This window comes from Lissotriton vulgaris, chromosome 3_1 (genome assembly GCF_964263255.1).
Source record: "Lissotriton vulgaris chromosome 3_1, aLisVul1.2, whole genome shotgun sequence".
NCBI classification, from domain to species: Eukaryota; Metazoa; Chordata; class Amphibia; order Caudata; family Salamandridae; genus Lissotriton; species Lissotriton vulgaris.
In genome coordinates this window covers 1,892,446,387-1,892,459,876 of record NC_141689.1, presented here as the reverse complement: position 1 = coordinate 1,892,459,876, position 13,490 = coordinate 1,892,446,387, and the positions used below count along the sequence as shown (strand labels likewise).

At 42.3% G+C, this 13,490-nt stretch overlaps 1 protein-coding gene across 3 annotated transcripts in view; it reads right to left on the bottom strand.

Annotated features, from left to right (window-relative positions):
- The window catches only part of FNIP2 (folliculin interacting protein 2), a 387,981-nt gene that overhangs the window by 177,807 nt on the left and 196,684 nt on the right, over positions 1–13,490 (bottom strand). For all 3 annotated transcript variants that reach the window (XM_086962360.1, XM_086962362.1, XM_086962359.1), the window contains exons 3-6: positions 5,118–5,255; positions 4,158–4,258; positions 3,984–4,055; positions 3,016–3,116 (exon numbers count right to left, since the gene is read on the bottom strand). In XM_086962360.1, the coding sequence (XP_086818486.1) occupies positions 3,016–3,116; positions 3,984–4,055; positions 4,158–4,258; positions 5,118–5,255 (412 nt within the window). The remainder of the gene's footprint in view (positions 1–3,015; positions 3,117–3,983; positions 4,056–4,157; positions 4,259–5,117; positions 5,256–13,490) is intronic.

The following is a 13,490-nucleotide window of genomic DNA, read 5'->3' as shown; positions in this document are numbered from 1 at the left end:
GGCAGGTATGACTAATAGTCTGTTTTAGTCATTTTGGTAATTTGATAAACCTGGATGACAGAAGCGGCGGGTAAAGGTTCCCGTCCAGCGCCTCCGGCTGATAAGGAGATATGACGGGACGGCAGCCAAGTCACTGCGAACACGCCCCCCACAGACCAGGTCTGTTAGATGGAACCCTCGAGGACGCTTCACACCTGGGCTAGCAGAACCACTCCTTGATTGGATCGACGGGCGGAATAATAAGTTGCTTTTTCCCCCACGTCTCTCATTCCGTTTCTTGTAAGCGGAAGTATTTGGAATAAATTTTCCCATTTGGAACTTCTTCATTAAGTCCATATAAGACTACCAGAAACTTTCGGAATATTGTGGCACACCACTGACGGGTTGCCCAACTCGCTGCTGGGGGCGTGGTCCCCGCAACCTAGGTCCTCTCCCTTCACCCCGTCCTGAGGAAGACCCATAGCTGAGGTGTTAATACTCCTTCAACTGCGCCAGGGTCGAAACGTCGACGATCTCCCCCCATCTGGGACCTGCACCTTTGATGCCCCCTCCCATTGATCGTCTGCACAGATGCGGTGACACTGTGACAGACACCTGTAATATATTGTGTGAAAAACCTTCGGGGCAGGCCCTTTTTGTTTGCTAAGAGAATTGGACCTTAGCTCAATATAAAACATTGGATTTTCTTCTCAATCTTTCCTGAATTCTTTTCCTTTTTTTACGCAAGAACTTACTTTTGCACCTTCTTCTCACTGCACCTGGCAGTAACCCCCAGCCTTCACTGTTTATATGTATACAATGTAATAAATTACTAATTAAGTTGCTTCAGACTAAGTTGTGTTTGGAATCATTCTTGGGTACTGTAAGAATTACAAATGCATCTGGCTGTTTTTGTGTTTTTATCTTCTCTTCTTTTGCAGGATCGAATCCCCCAAAAAACAAAAAAGTGTTAGCATTTATTGATACGATTAAGTTATGTCTAGGACCACTTTTCTCTATACCATTTAATACCCAGGTCCTTTGACTTTTGTTGGGTTTGACCCCATTATTTCAATCACGCTCCCCACACGGCGCCTCCCCCACCCACTCCATCACCCTTTGTTAATGGCAGCCGCCACTGGGTATAAGCGTTCTGTGGTCTTAATTTTTCCTATCAATGAAAATATAGAATTGCTATAGTGAAAGCCTTTTGGTGATTATTAGAAACACTTCACACTAAAATAACGAATAAAAAAAATCTCATTTATTAAGATAATGCAAAATGGCAAATTACATTCACATCAGCTCAGAAAGTGTACACAAGACAGGGGATTCAGAGAACAAACCTTTCTTCAAAAACGGGTAAAGCTATGACCTACCATTTATGGCAGAGCCACCTACTGATTCACACGCCACACTTGCAACCTTGGGTTCGAGCTTTTCTATATAACAACAAGTACAAAATAACAGCTAAGTATCATTCTGAACCTGAAGACTTTTACAACCTAGTACTAGGTGTTCTAATCCAAACTCAGGGGGACAATTTCGCACCTGTTCAAATATCTTATAAGCTGTGTCTGTAACTCTGTGGAGCGTTATGAATGATTCAGCAAACTCGCCTAATTTGACTCCTGCGAAGGCGGCGTTTTTCACTATGAAAAGCAAAACAGGGCTGCACAATATATCTTTTAGATGCCCGATCGCCATATTTAAAAATGTGAGACTACCAATGAATAGATTTGTGACTGTAAATTATGTACTTTACAGGAAAACAAAGGTGTCCTTTGTTACTTTATTTAACTGTGGTCATTGTGATTTGAATGTTTCACAAACTTAAAGTATGGGGTTATCTGGATTTATTTTTTCTAAGACGGTTTTCCCTAGATACAGCCTTCTTTTTCATTATTTAGACAGGTGTGAAATGCCTTTTTGATGAAACTATCTGTTTGAAGTGTCTGTCTTCATGATTCCAACATTTACCGTTTTCGTACCAATGACGATAAAATTAATTCTAAATACAAAGACTAATTCTAAATAAAAACTGAATTTTAAAAAGAGAACTGAATCTTAAACAGAATCAAATATATACTGACGTACGTACACACGCAAGTGTGTGAACTGTTCCAGAACCTCTCAACCCTGCAATCACTAACAGAAAAACACATGAAAAGAAAGATAGCTTGCATCAGTGAAATAGCAATAGTGATAGCCCGTGTATCGGAAAAATGAAACCTGATGAAAAGTGATAAGAAAAGCCAATGTGTGTGTATATATATATATATATATATATATATATATATATATATATATATATATATATATATATATTTATTTATATTATATATATAAGCGAAAGGTAAGTCCTATGTCACAAGTAAATTCAACACTGGCCCTCAGTCACCCATACACATATATCACATTCATTCACACACATGTTCATACATCTCCACAGACCATGCATTCACTGATGCACATGGCAGCCCTATCATAGAACCCCTAGCCACACAATTTTGTTCAAACCATAGTATCGGGCCCAATGGACATTAGGTTTAAAATTGAAGAAGCTGGGCAAGGGTGTGTCTGGTAACAATGCGCTAGTTACTTGGCTTCAGTAGCTTACAACGATTTTCACTGATAAGAAGTAGCTTACATTACAGAATAGGTTGGAGACCCATGTCCTAAGAGGATTTCTAGCACCACTTACAGTTGTAAGTCAATCTTCTTAAGCGCATGTCATTATGTTCCAATGCAACTGTAAATCGGGGTGGAACACATTTTTCTACTGATAAACAGATATACAAGAGGCATTATGGGAGCAACTGAGAGAGAGCACACAACAATCTGCAGAATAAACAACGTACATGTTTGGAACATGCATATTCTACTGTTCAAAGAGACAATTCTTGAACTTAAAGTAAACAGCTTTTACCAATCTCTAACTCAGTGACAGCGAATCGGATAAGTAAGTGACATTGGGTAGGACTTAAAGCCATATCATATGAGAAAGTATTTATTTATAAATCACACCGAACTTACCCAAGTTACCTCCACTGCGACAAGAGCTCAAAACATTCAGATTCGTACCCAGCTTTCCTGAACTCAACTCTTGGTTAATGTATTCTAAGCTGTCCTGTAAACTGAAAATAAGGCAGCATGGTCAAGAAAACAACAAAAAGCATATTAGAACATGGATCAATACTCAAGTCTTGAATTAAAACTCATATGCAAAATACTTTAGGTGGCCATAATTTTGCCAGAGAAATATGTGCCCTGGTCACCAAAAAGATGTGTAAGCATGCAGCAGAGCACATGCCTGTATTTAAAATCAAGAGATTGCCGTCAATTGAGATGAGATGAGTGTTACTTTAATGTTGATTGGACTGGGCAAAAGAGAATGCTGGAAAGAATGTATCAAAATATGAAAAGTGGGTAGACTCTTCTGAAAGGGTGTCTGGTTGAAATGCTGCCAAGTGAAGGTACACTGAGTGGCATCAGAGCAGCAAGTTTGAAAAACTTCTAGATCCTATGCAAGACCGTCGACCCAACTCTGAGATCCAATCAGTAGGCTATGTTAGTTTAAAATGGGGTTTACTGGGAAAACACTCAAGGAAAATAATGAAGCATGGATTGACTGGTCTCAGATCTAGAGGATCTTTCATCAGTTTTTCAAATTCAGATCTAAATTGATCCAACGTTGAATTTGACAAAACTGTACAGACCGTTTAACAGAATGATTTCTCTGATTCTGTGGGGGCAGAAGAAGGATGGTACACACAGTACAATTTTTAGCCTATTTTGGCCCTAACAGCAACTGGATGTTTCAGATTCTAAAAACACTTTCCTCCCTCACAGTCAATGGGTGCATAACAGAATAGAATGTTGCCCCAGCCACAATTCATTATACCACATCTTCTGTACCCTTAGAGAGTAGGAAGGTAGAGTGGGCTCTCTGGAACAAGGAAAGTAGAACATACAAATTGCAAAATTTCAGAGAAAATACTTACGTTGTGGTACTGCCGCTGAAACTCCCCACTCTTGCAGAGAAAACTTTACTGACCATCAACTGAGGAGGAGAGCTGTCGACACAAAGGAAGTGATTTTATAGGTTTATTACAGATTCAGTCACATTTTTGTAAAACAAAACCTTTCTGATAAGATAAATGAAAATGCAAACTTACCGTATGTAATGAATTTTTAATGTAGAACCTTTGTAACTCATTGCTACAGAGCCAAACATCATTTCTCCTAGCATATTGACATCTGAGGCTGGCCTCGTGTACTAGAGAATGAAAAGGAAAATAAACATTTTGCACTTACTGGTTACTAGAGCTTGTGGAATATTTTGCACTAAATGGAGTATTAAAAGCATGATAGGAAAGGGAACAATTCTGAGATTACCTCTTCAAAGTATGACCTCATTAATGGGTCACGCCAATGGCTTGGACCCAGCTAGTGGGTCTATTCTTACTGATAATCTTCGGTACCCTGGTCAGATGATGCTCTATATCAGTCACAGTACCTCAGTCTGTAGTCACTATATATACTTCATATCTCACCCAAGCTCAAATTCCTCTGTCTTTCTATCTTATACACCACCAAAGAAGCACACCTGCAAATCTATTCACCATTTTCTCTTCTAGGAAGACATCCATGGGTCTTTGTGACCACTATGTACCTTTATGAGTCCATTAGCATCAACACTACTTTTCAACCATTGTTTCATTTTAATCTAGATTTCTTCATTGTTTTACAATGAACAGCACTATCAATATAAACCCACACTAAACATCTTTTCTCTGCATGTTCTTCAATTAAATTCATTTTATACATAAGGTTCTCTACAGGACAGCCATAGGCGCTCATAAATCTACATCCGAGATGGTAAAATAAATTTTAATCTAAGAATTGCACATACATCAACCAATAAGACTATACCACTTTACTTCAAAGTCATATACTACCGGACGGTATGGTACCAAGAATGAAAATAACACAAGTAACAATGAAAACTGACAGATGTGACTATTTCAAACAACAGCTCCACACATAGTTAAACGGGTGAAAGCATGTGACACAGGAACTTATGTCTAAACAAGAGCATAAACAGAATTTCATCTTTTGGATCTGCGGTCTCTTACCTGGTACTTGGGAAGCTGTTCCTTGGCATTTTGTGGACAACTAGTGGAAGCAGCATGGGATGTGATTGTGCAGGTGCCGCTGCTGCTCGTATGGCAGCTTTTAGCCAATGTCTTCAAGTAACCATCTTCTGCAGCTCGCTGTATTGAGAAAACAGATTTTGACTGATGAAGACAGACACTGCGTCATTCAAACAAATAGTTTAATCAAAAAGGCATTTGACGCCTGTCTAAATAATGAAAAAGATGGCCGTATCTAGGGAAAACAGTCTTGGAAAAAATTAATCAAGATAACCCCATACTTTAAGTTTGTGAAACATTCAAATCACAATGACCACAGTTAAAGTAACAAAGACACGTTTGTTTTCCTAAAAATAACATAATTTACAGTCACAAATGTATTCATTCCAGCCCGGAGTACAACCCTGACAAAATTAGGACACAACAGTCAAATTAGCAACAGGTTTCAGAGTACCTATCACGCTTCTTCAAGTGTGTTTGATCTAACTGTTCAAGTAACACGCAAAGATATAAGAAACTAAGGGCCATATTTACGAAATTCCATTTTGGCATTATCTAAAGAGCGAATATTGAGAAATCGCTATTTAGGAAATGCAAAATGGAATGTACTAAAATAGAGATTTCGACAGAGTAGGAATCGCTATTTAGGAAATGCAAAAACCAAGGGTGCCTATACATGCCCCCTCACCCCCGATGCACTCCCAAAAATTGTAGTTTAAAAAATACTTTTTGGGTGCAATTTTTTAAATTGCACATGGTTACCATCAACTCGATGTTAATAGCATTTACTAACTGCAAATTTCACAATTAGGAAACGCTTTTTACATGTGCTTAGGACATCGCTAATAGGAAATCCCTATTTGCGAGTTCATATTTAGGAAAACACAAAAGGTGATTCCTACTGGGTAGAAATAGCATGTTGCAATTCCCTATCTGTCTTTAGTTTGTGCATATGGAACAGCAATTTTGAATTTCTTAACGGACCGAAACTGCAATTCGGTCCATTAAGAAATGCTAAACCCTTTTGTACATATGGTCCAAGGATCTTATGCACATTTTAACCATTGTCTCTTGATATCCACAAAAATATCTAGAAGTTTCCGACATTCAAGGTGAACCTTCCAACTGCTAATCTAGAGCAACATGTTTTGGGACAACTCAACATCTTATTCTTGTTATTTAATATCAGGCAGACAACATAGATCTTCAAATGTATAATTTTTATTGTGACAGAAGCATTTCAAATATAAGGTGCAATGCATAAATCATTAAGTTCTATGCCTTCCTGGTTTAGATGGGATTACAAAATGGAGGCTGGTAGGGTTACATTTGATTGTGTTAGTATTAGGCTGTTAGCAATCAATGAGAACTAACTCTGGTTTAAATTGTTTTTATGTCTGCGGGTGGAGGAAAACCATTAGGTTTTATGAAGGCCCTCACCCACCAACCTAGTTGGTGGCATGCTTCATCATCGGGCCTCACCCGAGGTACCGAGTGTACCTCAGGTGTGCTTCGACGTCAGATTACTGCGGAGCAGGTTTTTTTGGTTCATGAGGGTGCTGTGAGTGTGCTCTGAGTGAGGTTTAAAATACTGTCCTGGGTGTCCCAAAGACTGTTTTAATGGTGGGCCCCAGGCAGTCAATAAAAACAAAGGCTATCGGATGTGCACGGTAGGCTTATGGCCTCCGACGTCCTGTGCGGTCAACTAGTTTCAGCCAGGCCTTTTCTTCAACTGGCTTTCTTCAGGACCTTATATGTGTAGGGTGTTACAGGGGTTAGTATGAGTTTGTCAGTGCCCTGTGTGTAAAGCACACGATACGGACAACAGGTTCATTGCGGGCCCAGCGACATCACGCAAGTGCACATGGTCCTGGCCCCCTGTTGAGCTCCATGCGGAGTTGTTCGCTAAAATCAGGTGCACAACTCGAGAGGAAACACCTCATGCACATATAAGCACCGTAGCGTGTGCTTTACACACACGGCACTGACAAACTCATACTAACCCGTGTAACACCCTACACATAGAAGGTCCTGACGAAAGCCAGTAGAAGAAAAGGCCTGGCTGAAACTAGTTGACCGCACAGGACGTCGGAGGCCATAAGCCTACTGTGCACGTCCGATAGCCTTTTTTTATTGACTGCCTGGGGCCCACCATTAAAACAGTCTTTGGGACACCCAGGACAGTATTTTAAACCTCACTCAGAGCACACTCACAGCACCCTCACGAACCAAAAAACCCGCTCCGCAGTAATCTGGTGCCGAAGCTCGGTACCTCGGGTGGAGCACGATGATGAAGCATGCCACCAACTAGGTTGGTGGGTGAGGGCCTTCATAAAATCTAATGGTTTTCCTCCACCCGCAGACATACAAACAATTTAAACCAGAGCTAGTTCTCATTGATTGCGAACATATAAACTGGGGAAGCGGACTAGCCTCTCTAGTTCTCCTCTCTCTTTTTGATTACAACATTAGTATTAGGCTGCACATCAGAACAGATGTTTCACGAACTTACTTTAAACATATTTACACTTCAGCACGAGGAAAAAAAGTGATTTGGCCAGGGATGCGTTCTTACTCAAGTCGGGTGAGTTGTTGAAATTGATACTCTGCTAATTCCAATTATACAACTATGCAATCAAGATGGATCAATAAATGTATCCATGCTCAGAGGGGGAACTATCATTAGGGTGTCAAGTGAATCGGCATCCAGGCCCAGAAGAGTGGGGAGGCTCATTGCACCCCAATTACGACAGTCTTTTACTCCCCAATCTGGAACTGTGTGAGGCCACTTTCCTTACTTGCATTAGGACTTATAGCACATTTGTTACACCAGAGCTGTCATTAACATTTATATTGAGTTGTGGGTTACAAGTCAAACCCCAGCATGAGCCATTCAGCCTTCCATCCTTCCAATAGCAGGAATTTCTAAGCGCTGGTATTTAACCCCTTCCCTGCTCATGACGAGCTCAGCTCGTCATGCAGTACACTGCTCGTGTGCTCATGACGAGCTGAGCTCGTCATGAACAATGGGATTCAAGCACTTTCAGCACAGAGGCAGGATTGCTGCAGCACTGATGGTGTTAAAGCACTTCTAAATTGGCGAAGTGATGTGTGATAAGCTACATAAATAAATAATTTGTTGCATTCTACAGCACACTCATTACTCACGTCTCCAGAAGGGAGATCATGTTAACTAAGAAGCCTTTTATCCACACCCTTGTAAGCCTCTATTATAGTCCTTTCCTAGCCCATTCTCTTATCCAATTGCCTTCTGTGAATGTTGGTCTGCCCAACCCTGCTCGCATGTCCAGGTACCTTTCAGGGTCTGTCGAAACCTGACCTATCAGGTTTCTGATCTGTTATTCCCCATGCGCATTCCCCAAGAGTGTCAAAATCCTATCATCCTCCCCCTGTCCAAACATGACCTCTGAACCCCTTAACTCTTCTTTTGTTTGCTGTCTCTTGTCTACATTACGCTTCAACTGCTTGCCACCGCTGTGTTATGCTATATTGATTTATACAATGCACTAATCACCCGAGAGGGTATCCAGGAGCTTGGGCAGGTGTGTAGGTGTGATGTACCCAAGGTGCTTATACGAATAGCCAGGTCTTCAGCTTCTTGCGGTACTCAAGAAGTCAGAAGGATCCTTTGTGGTGTTGAGATAAGTTGTTCCATGTCATCGGTGCGATGTAGGAGAATGAGCGACCTTCAACTTTGCTTTTGCAGATCCAGATAATGTGAGGCAGAGTGTAGGTGTCTGGTGGGCTGTTAAAAGTGTATGCGGCAGTTCAGGTATTCTGTTCCCGTCCTGTGTAGGGTTTTGTATGTGTGCATGAGAAGTTTAATTAACTGTGTTTGTCAATGGGGAGCCAGTGAAGCTTCTTTAGGTGTGGTGTGGGAGGTAGAGTATGAGTCTTGGAGCAGTGTTCTGGATGGTCTGGAGTCTGTGCCGCTGTGTGGCGATTCCGGTGTAGAGTGATTTGCTGTTGTCCAGTCCGCTGATGAATGCTTGCGTGAAGGTCGGTCTGGTGTTCTGAGGCAATCCTTTGAAGATCTTTTGTAGCATGCGCAGAATGTGGAAGCAGGCGGAGCACACTACACTGATTTGAGCAATCATGTGGAGCTTGTCGTCTAGAATGATCGCTAGATTTCTTGCATAGTCTGTAGGTGTGGTTGTTGGTCCTAGCTCCGACCGCCACCAGGGGACGTGTTGCCAAAGAGCAGTACTTCTGTCTCCTTGGAGTTGAGCTGCAAGCAGTTGGTTTGTATTCAGTCTGCTAACATGGTCATGCAGTTGGAGAAGTTGGTCTTGGTGGTGGTTGTCTAGTCTGTCAGGGAGAGGATGAAGTGGGAGTCATCGGCATAGGAGATGACGGTGATGTCTTGTGATCCAATGAGATGGCGAGCTGTGTCATGTATATATTGAAAAGGGTGGAGCTGAGGGACAATCCCTGTGGGACTCTGCATATCAACCTCTTGGGGTCTGATGTGAAGGGTGACAGCCTGGCCCTCTGCGTTCTTCCCATAAGAAAGAAACAGATCCATTTGAGAGCAGCCTCTTGTATGCCAGTCTCCTGGAGTCTTCTGATGAGGGTGTTATGGGAGATGGTGTCAAAGGGCGTAGAGAGGTTGAGCAGGATGAGGGCCGCTGTTGCTCTTCAGTCCAGGATGACTCAATGTCGTCAGTGACCGCAATGAGTGCTGTTTCGGTGTTGTGGTTCTTTTTTGAACCCTGATTGAGCATGGTCTAGAAAATGGTAAAGTTTGAGGTGGGTTGTGAGTTGCTTGTTGATGGCCTTCTCAATCACTCTTGCTGGATTGGGGAGCAGGGAGATGGGTCAGAAGTTGCTCAGTTGATTCGGGTCAGCTGTGAGGCTTCTTGAGGATGGCATTATTTTCTGCAAGTTTCCATTCATCCTGCAAAGTGGCAGTGTTTATGATGGGGAGCAGAGTGGTGCTGATTGGTGATGTTCCCAGGCTGCTGATGTAGTGTGGGCATGTGTCCATTGTGGCTCTTGAGTAGATGGTCCACATGATTGCTGCTGTTTTGTTTCTGGTGTGGGGTGTCCATTTGGGGTCAGGTGGCAGTCTTAGTTGGTAGGTTACCAACGAGTTCTCTGCGGTTGGATTTGTGTGCGAAGTTGCTGCAAACGTTTGCTATTTAGCTGAATTGTACCCATCTCCTGTGCTGCTGGTGTCAGTGTCCTATCACCCACCTGCAGTCTAGCTGCTCAGCCAAACTTCTTTCACCCCTGTTTATCTCCACATCTCAACCCAGACTTGTGACCCAATAATTTTGTAACAAATGGTCTACATATTTTGCATCACATGAGATCTAACTTAGATGATGTTTGTGTCTCTCTTGGTCTTTTATCACTATATGCATCCAAGGAGATTTTATCTCGAGTTCAGTAGTCATCCCAATCTTGAAACAAGCCATTCTGGGGGCATAGAGTTCCAACTACTTTTCTGGCTGGCTAGGATTCAATCTATCACTTCCAACGTGTTTACAAAGGAGAATTGGATTTCTCATATACGACAAAGAAATGCACCCAGCTACAACAGACCATTGGTAAACTCTGTGTCTTTGTTCTTTGTATAAGCACCAAATAATACTAGCACTATCAGAAAGAAGCAATGCTACCATTTTTCAAAAGTATTCTTAAAAAACAAATCATCTTGCATTTCAAAACAGATCAAGCCTGGACACTTATAAAGGATTTTTCCAACCACTCACATGTCATCTAATTTTCAGGCTTTTTTTGTTTCGCTCTAAGATTTCAGGCAGACTTGTGTGCTACTAAACAAGATGCACAGGCAGCAATGACATGCCCTGCCATTGTGATAGGCAAAATACGACCAACAAATATCAAACAGCTAGAAAAGAAATTTCCTGATCAATCACCACACAATACCTAAGCAACAAGCAAGTCTGTTTTATTAGTCTTTTTCTGATTTAGTGATCTAGATTATTTCCTGGTAGAACTCCAATCTCTCTGCAGGTTTGTATTTAGATGCACATAACAATAAGCATGTCACATTATGATCCAGAAAATTAGACTTGTGCGTCCCTTCATTTTCTGGCCGGCACATCCACACACTAAAAAGTAGTCACTGCACATCCTCGCCTGTGCTCATTCATGCAACACCAGAGTGACTTCCATCACATCGTCCACTACAGCCTACATAATCTGCTCCTGCAATAGTCAGCCATGCAAAAAACAATAGCATTAGTCTGGCTGTGTTCATGCTCAGCCATGCCTTTAGCATCCTCAGTGCCATCTGCATCTCATACCATACACAGTACCCTGCACCCTCAGCTAAACTCAAATTTAATGTATCTACTGCAAGAATGCCGAGGGGTATACAGTCCTGCACTTGAGGAGCTGGAACTGTATGGGGACACGTGTTACAGGCCATGCTGAAACACAAGAGTAAAAGGGCATCTATAAATTTGCACAAAAAGTCACACAGAGAACAAAAACTCTGACATCTACTTTGTTGCTCCTGTCCAGTGTGTGGGCAGCTGGAGGTTACCAGCTGCTAGACACTTTCTATCTGACCCTGCACACAGAAAAGATGAAGGGGACACTTTGAAGATCGAGAGGAACCACACCTACACCGAAGCTCTAATTAGAGTCTAATCTTGCAGTAGCTCTAATTTTCATCAATCCAAACAAAGCTGGAAGAGCGTGTCGTCTGACTTATTACCTGCAGATGCACATCAGGATGCTTGACCTCTATTTTATTTTTACAGAGTTTTATATAGCGCAAACTTGAACCGAGGGCATCAGGTATCAGAGCGCTTTACACAAGCACCAGTTGCGTTACATGAGAACACATTCATTTTTGTTTGGCAGGGGGACAAAAAGTGATTTGCCCAGAATCACACGACGTTGCGTGTCCTTGCTGAGAATTGAATTTGGTTCCCCAGATTTGAGGCCGATCGCCTTAGCCGTTAGGCCAACTCCTCTCCCCTATTATATTTAAGAAGCCTAAGCTTCCAGGACCACTGCTAATGTGAAACCCAGCTAGTCTAAACGTGAGCTCGGCAACGTGTAAGAATCATCAGTTACAGCTTGTCAAGACAGACTTCACAGTTCCATGCTAAACACTAGCTAAGACATATCTCATGTAGAAATACTCGTTAGCCTTTTCAACCCTCCAACAGTTAACCAATCATTACTGCTCCTTTCCATAAAACATGTTCTATATTTTTAGTAGTAAGTTTCAAAGATATCAGCACTGCTAAGTAATGCAGGGTCTATGATTTCCAACATAGATATTCTACCTGTTGTCACCTTGCAAACACCAACCATCTTACATGTGCAGAAGGTTCATCATTTGGACAATGAAGGTGGCTGAGAAACTTTTTTGGGGGGTTAGAAGAACAATAAATACATTTTAAAAGGGTTTAGGATAAATATATGTCAGAGCAGAATGGAGTTCTACGTCAGGACTGGGATCATGCCTTCTATTCTTCACTTTATTACTCAGCAGCCAATATTTAACAACAGACCGCATTTCAACCTAGGGAAACTGTAGTCAACAACAAAACAACCAATCTGTAATGTCAATATTCCACCAATCAGGGAACTCCAGCCCCCATGTAGTCCGCTCTCACTAGCCCTTCCTCCTCTTTCTTCGCTGCTCAGCAGCCGAGTTAAGTGCTTTCCTCATTTCCCTATTGTACTTGTACTTGTACTTTTGCGATGCTAATGTGGTGAATTGTTTGGGATTTCCTTATTGCGCATACGCGCTGTGTGCTATGGCAGGTTCAACTGTGTTGTTATTTTCCTTAACAGATGGTGACTTTGTTGTCTGTTAGCGTGTGACGCACTCGTTCGGGCGGTCTGCTGACCGTTCCCCCTTTCCGTTCAACTTTTGTTAATACCGTGGCAGCAGCCGCGGTATGGGGATTTCTCAGTTTTTTAGGTCTCGTGACCTACAATGCGCGCAAGCGCATTGAGGGAGCGAGAATTCAAGTGCTCGAAATCCTCGTCAAACCAAGGGCTTCTTGCACTGCGGTTTTCTTAGAGTTCACGTGAATCACGTGAGCAAACAAGACAAGCACGCGCATTCACGGCCAGGGCTTCTCCTCCCCTAATTATTCATGGCCGGCCACAGGCCGGCCGTACTTTCAGTTTCCCAAAGGGCTTCTCCTCCCCTAATTATTCATGGCCGGCCGCAGGCCGGCCGTACTTTCAGTTTACCGGCCGCTCACAGCACATCAAAGGGCTTCACCCAGCGTGCGCTCTGCGGCTTCTCCTCCCCTATGCCTGTTTATCTGCATTCTTCTCTGCAAAGTGACCCTTTTCTTTCACCCGCAGCCTCCTGCCTACTACAGTGAACCT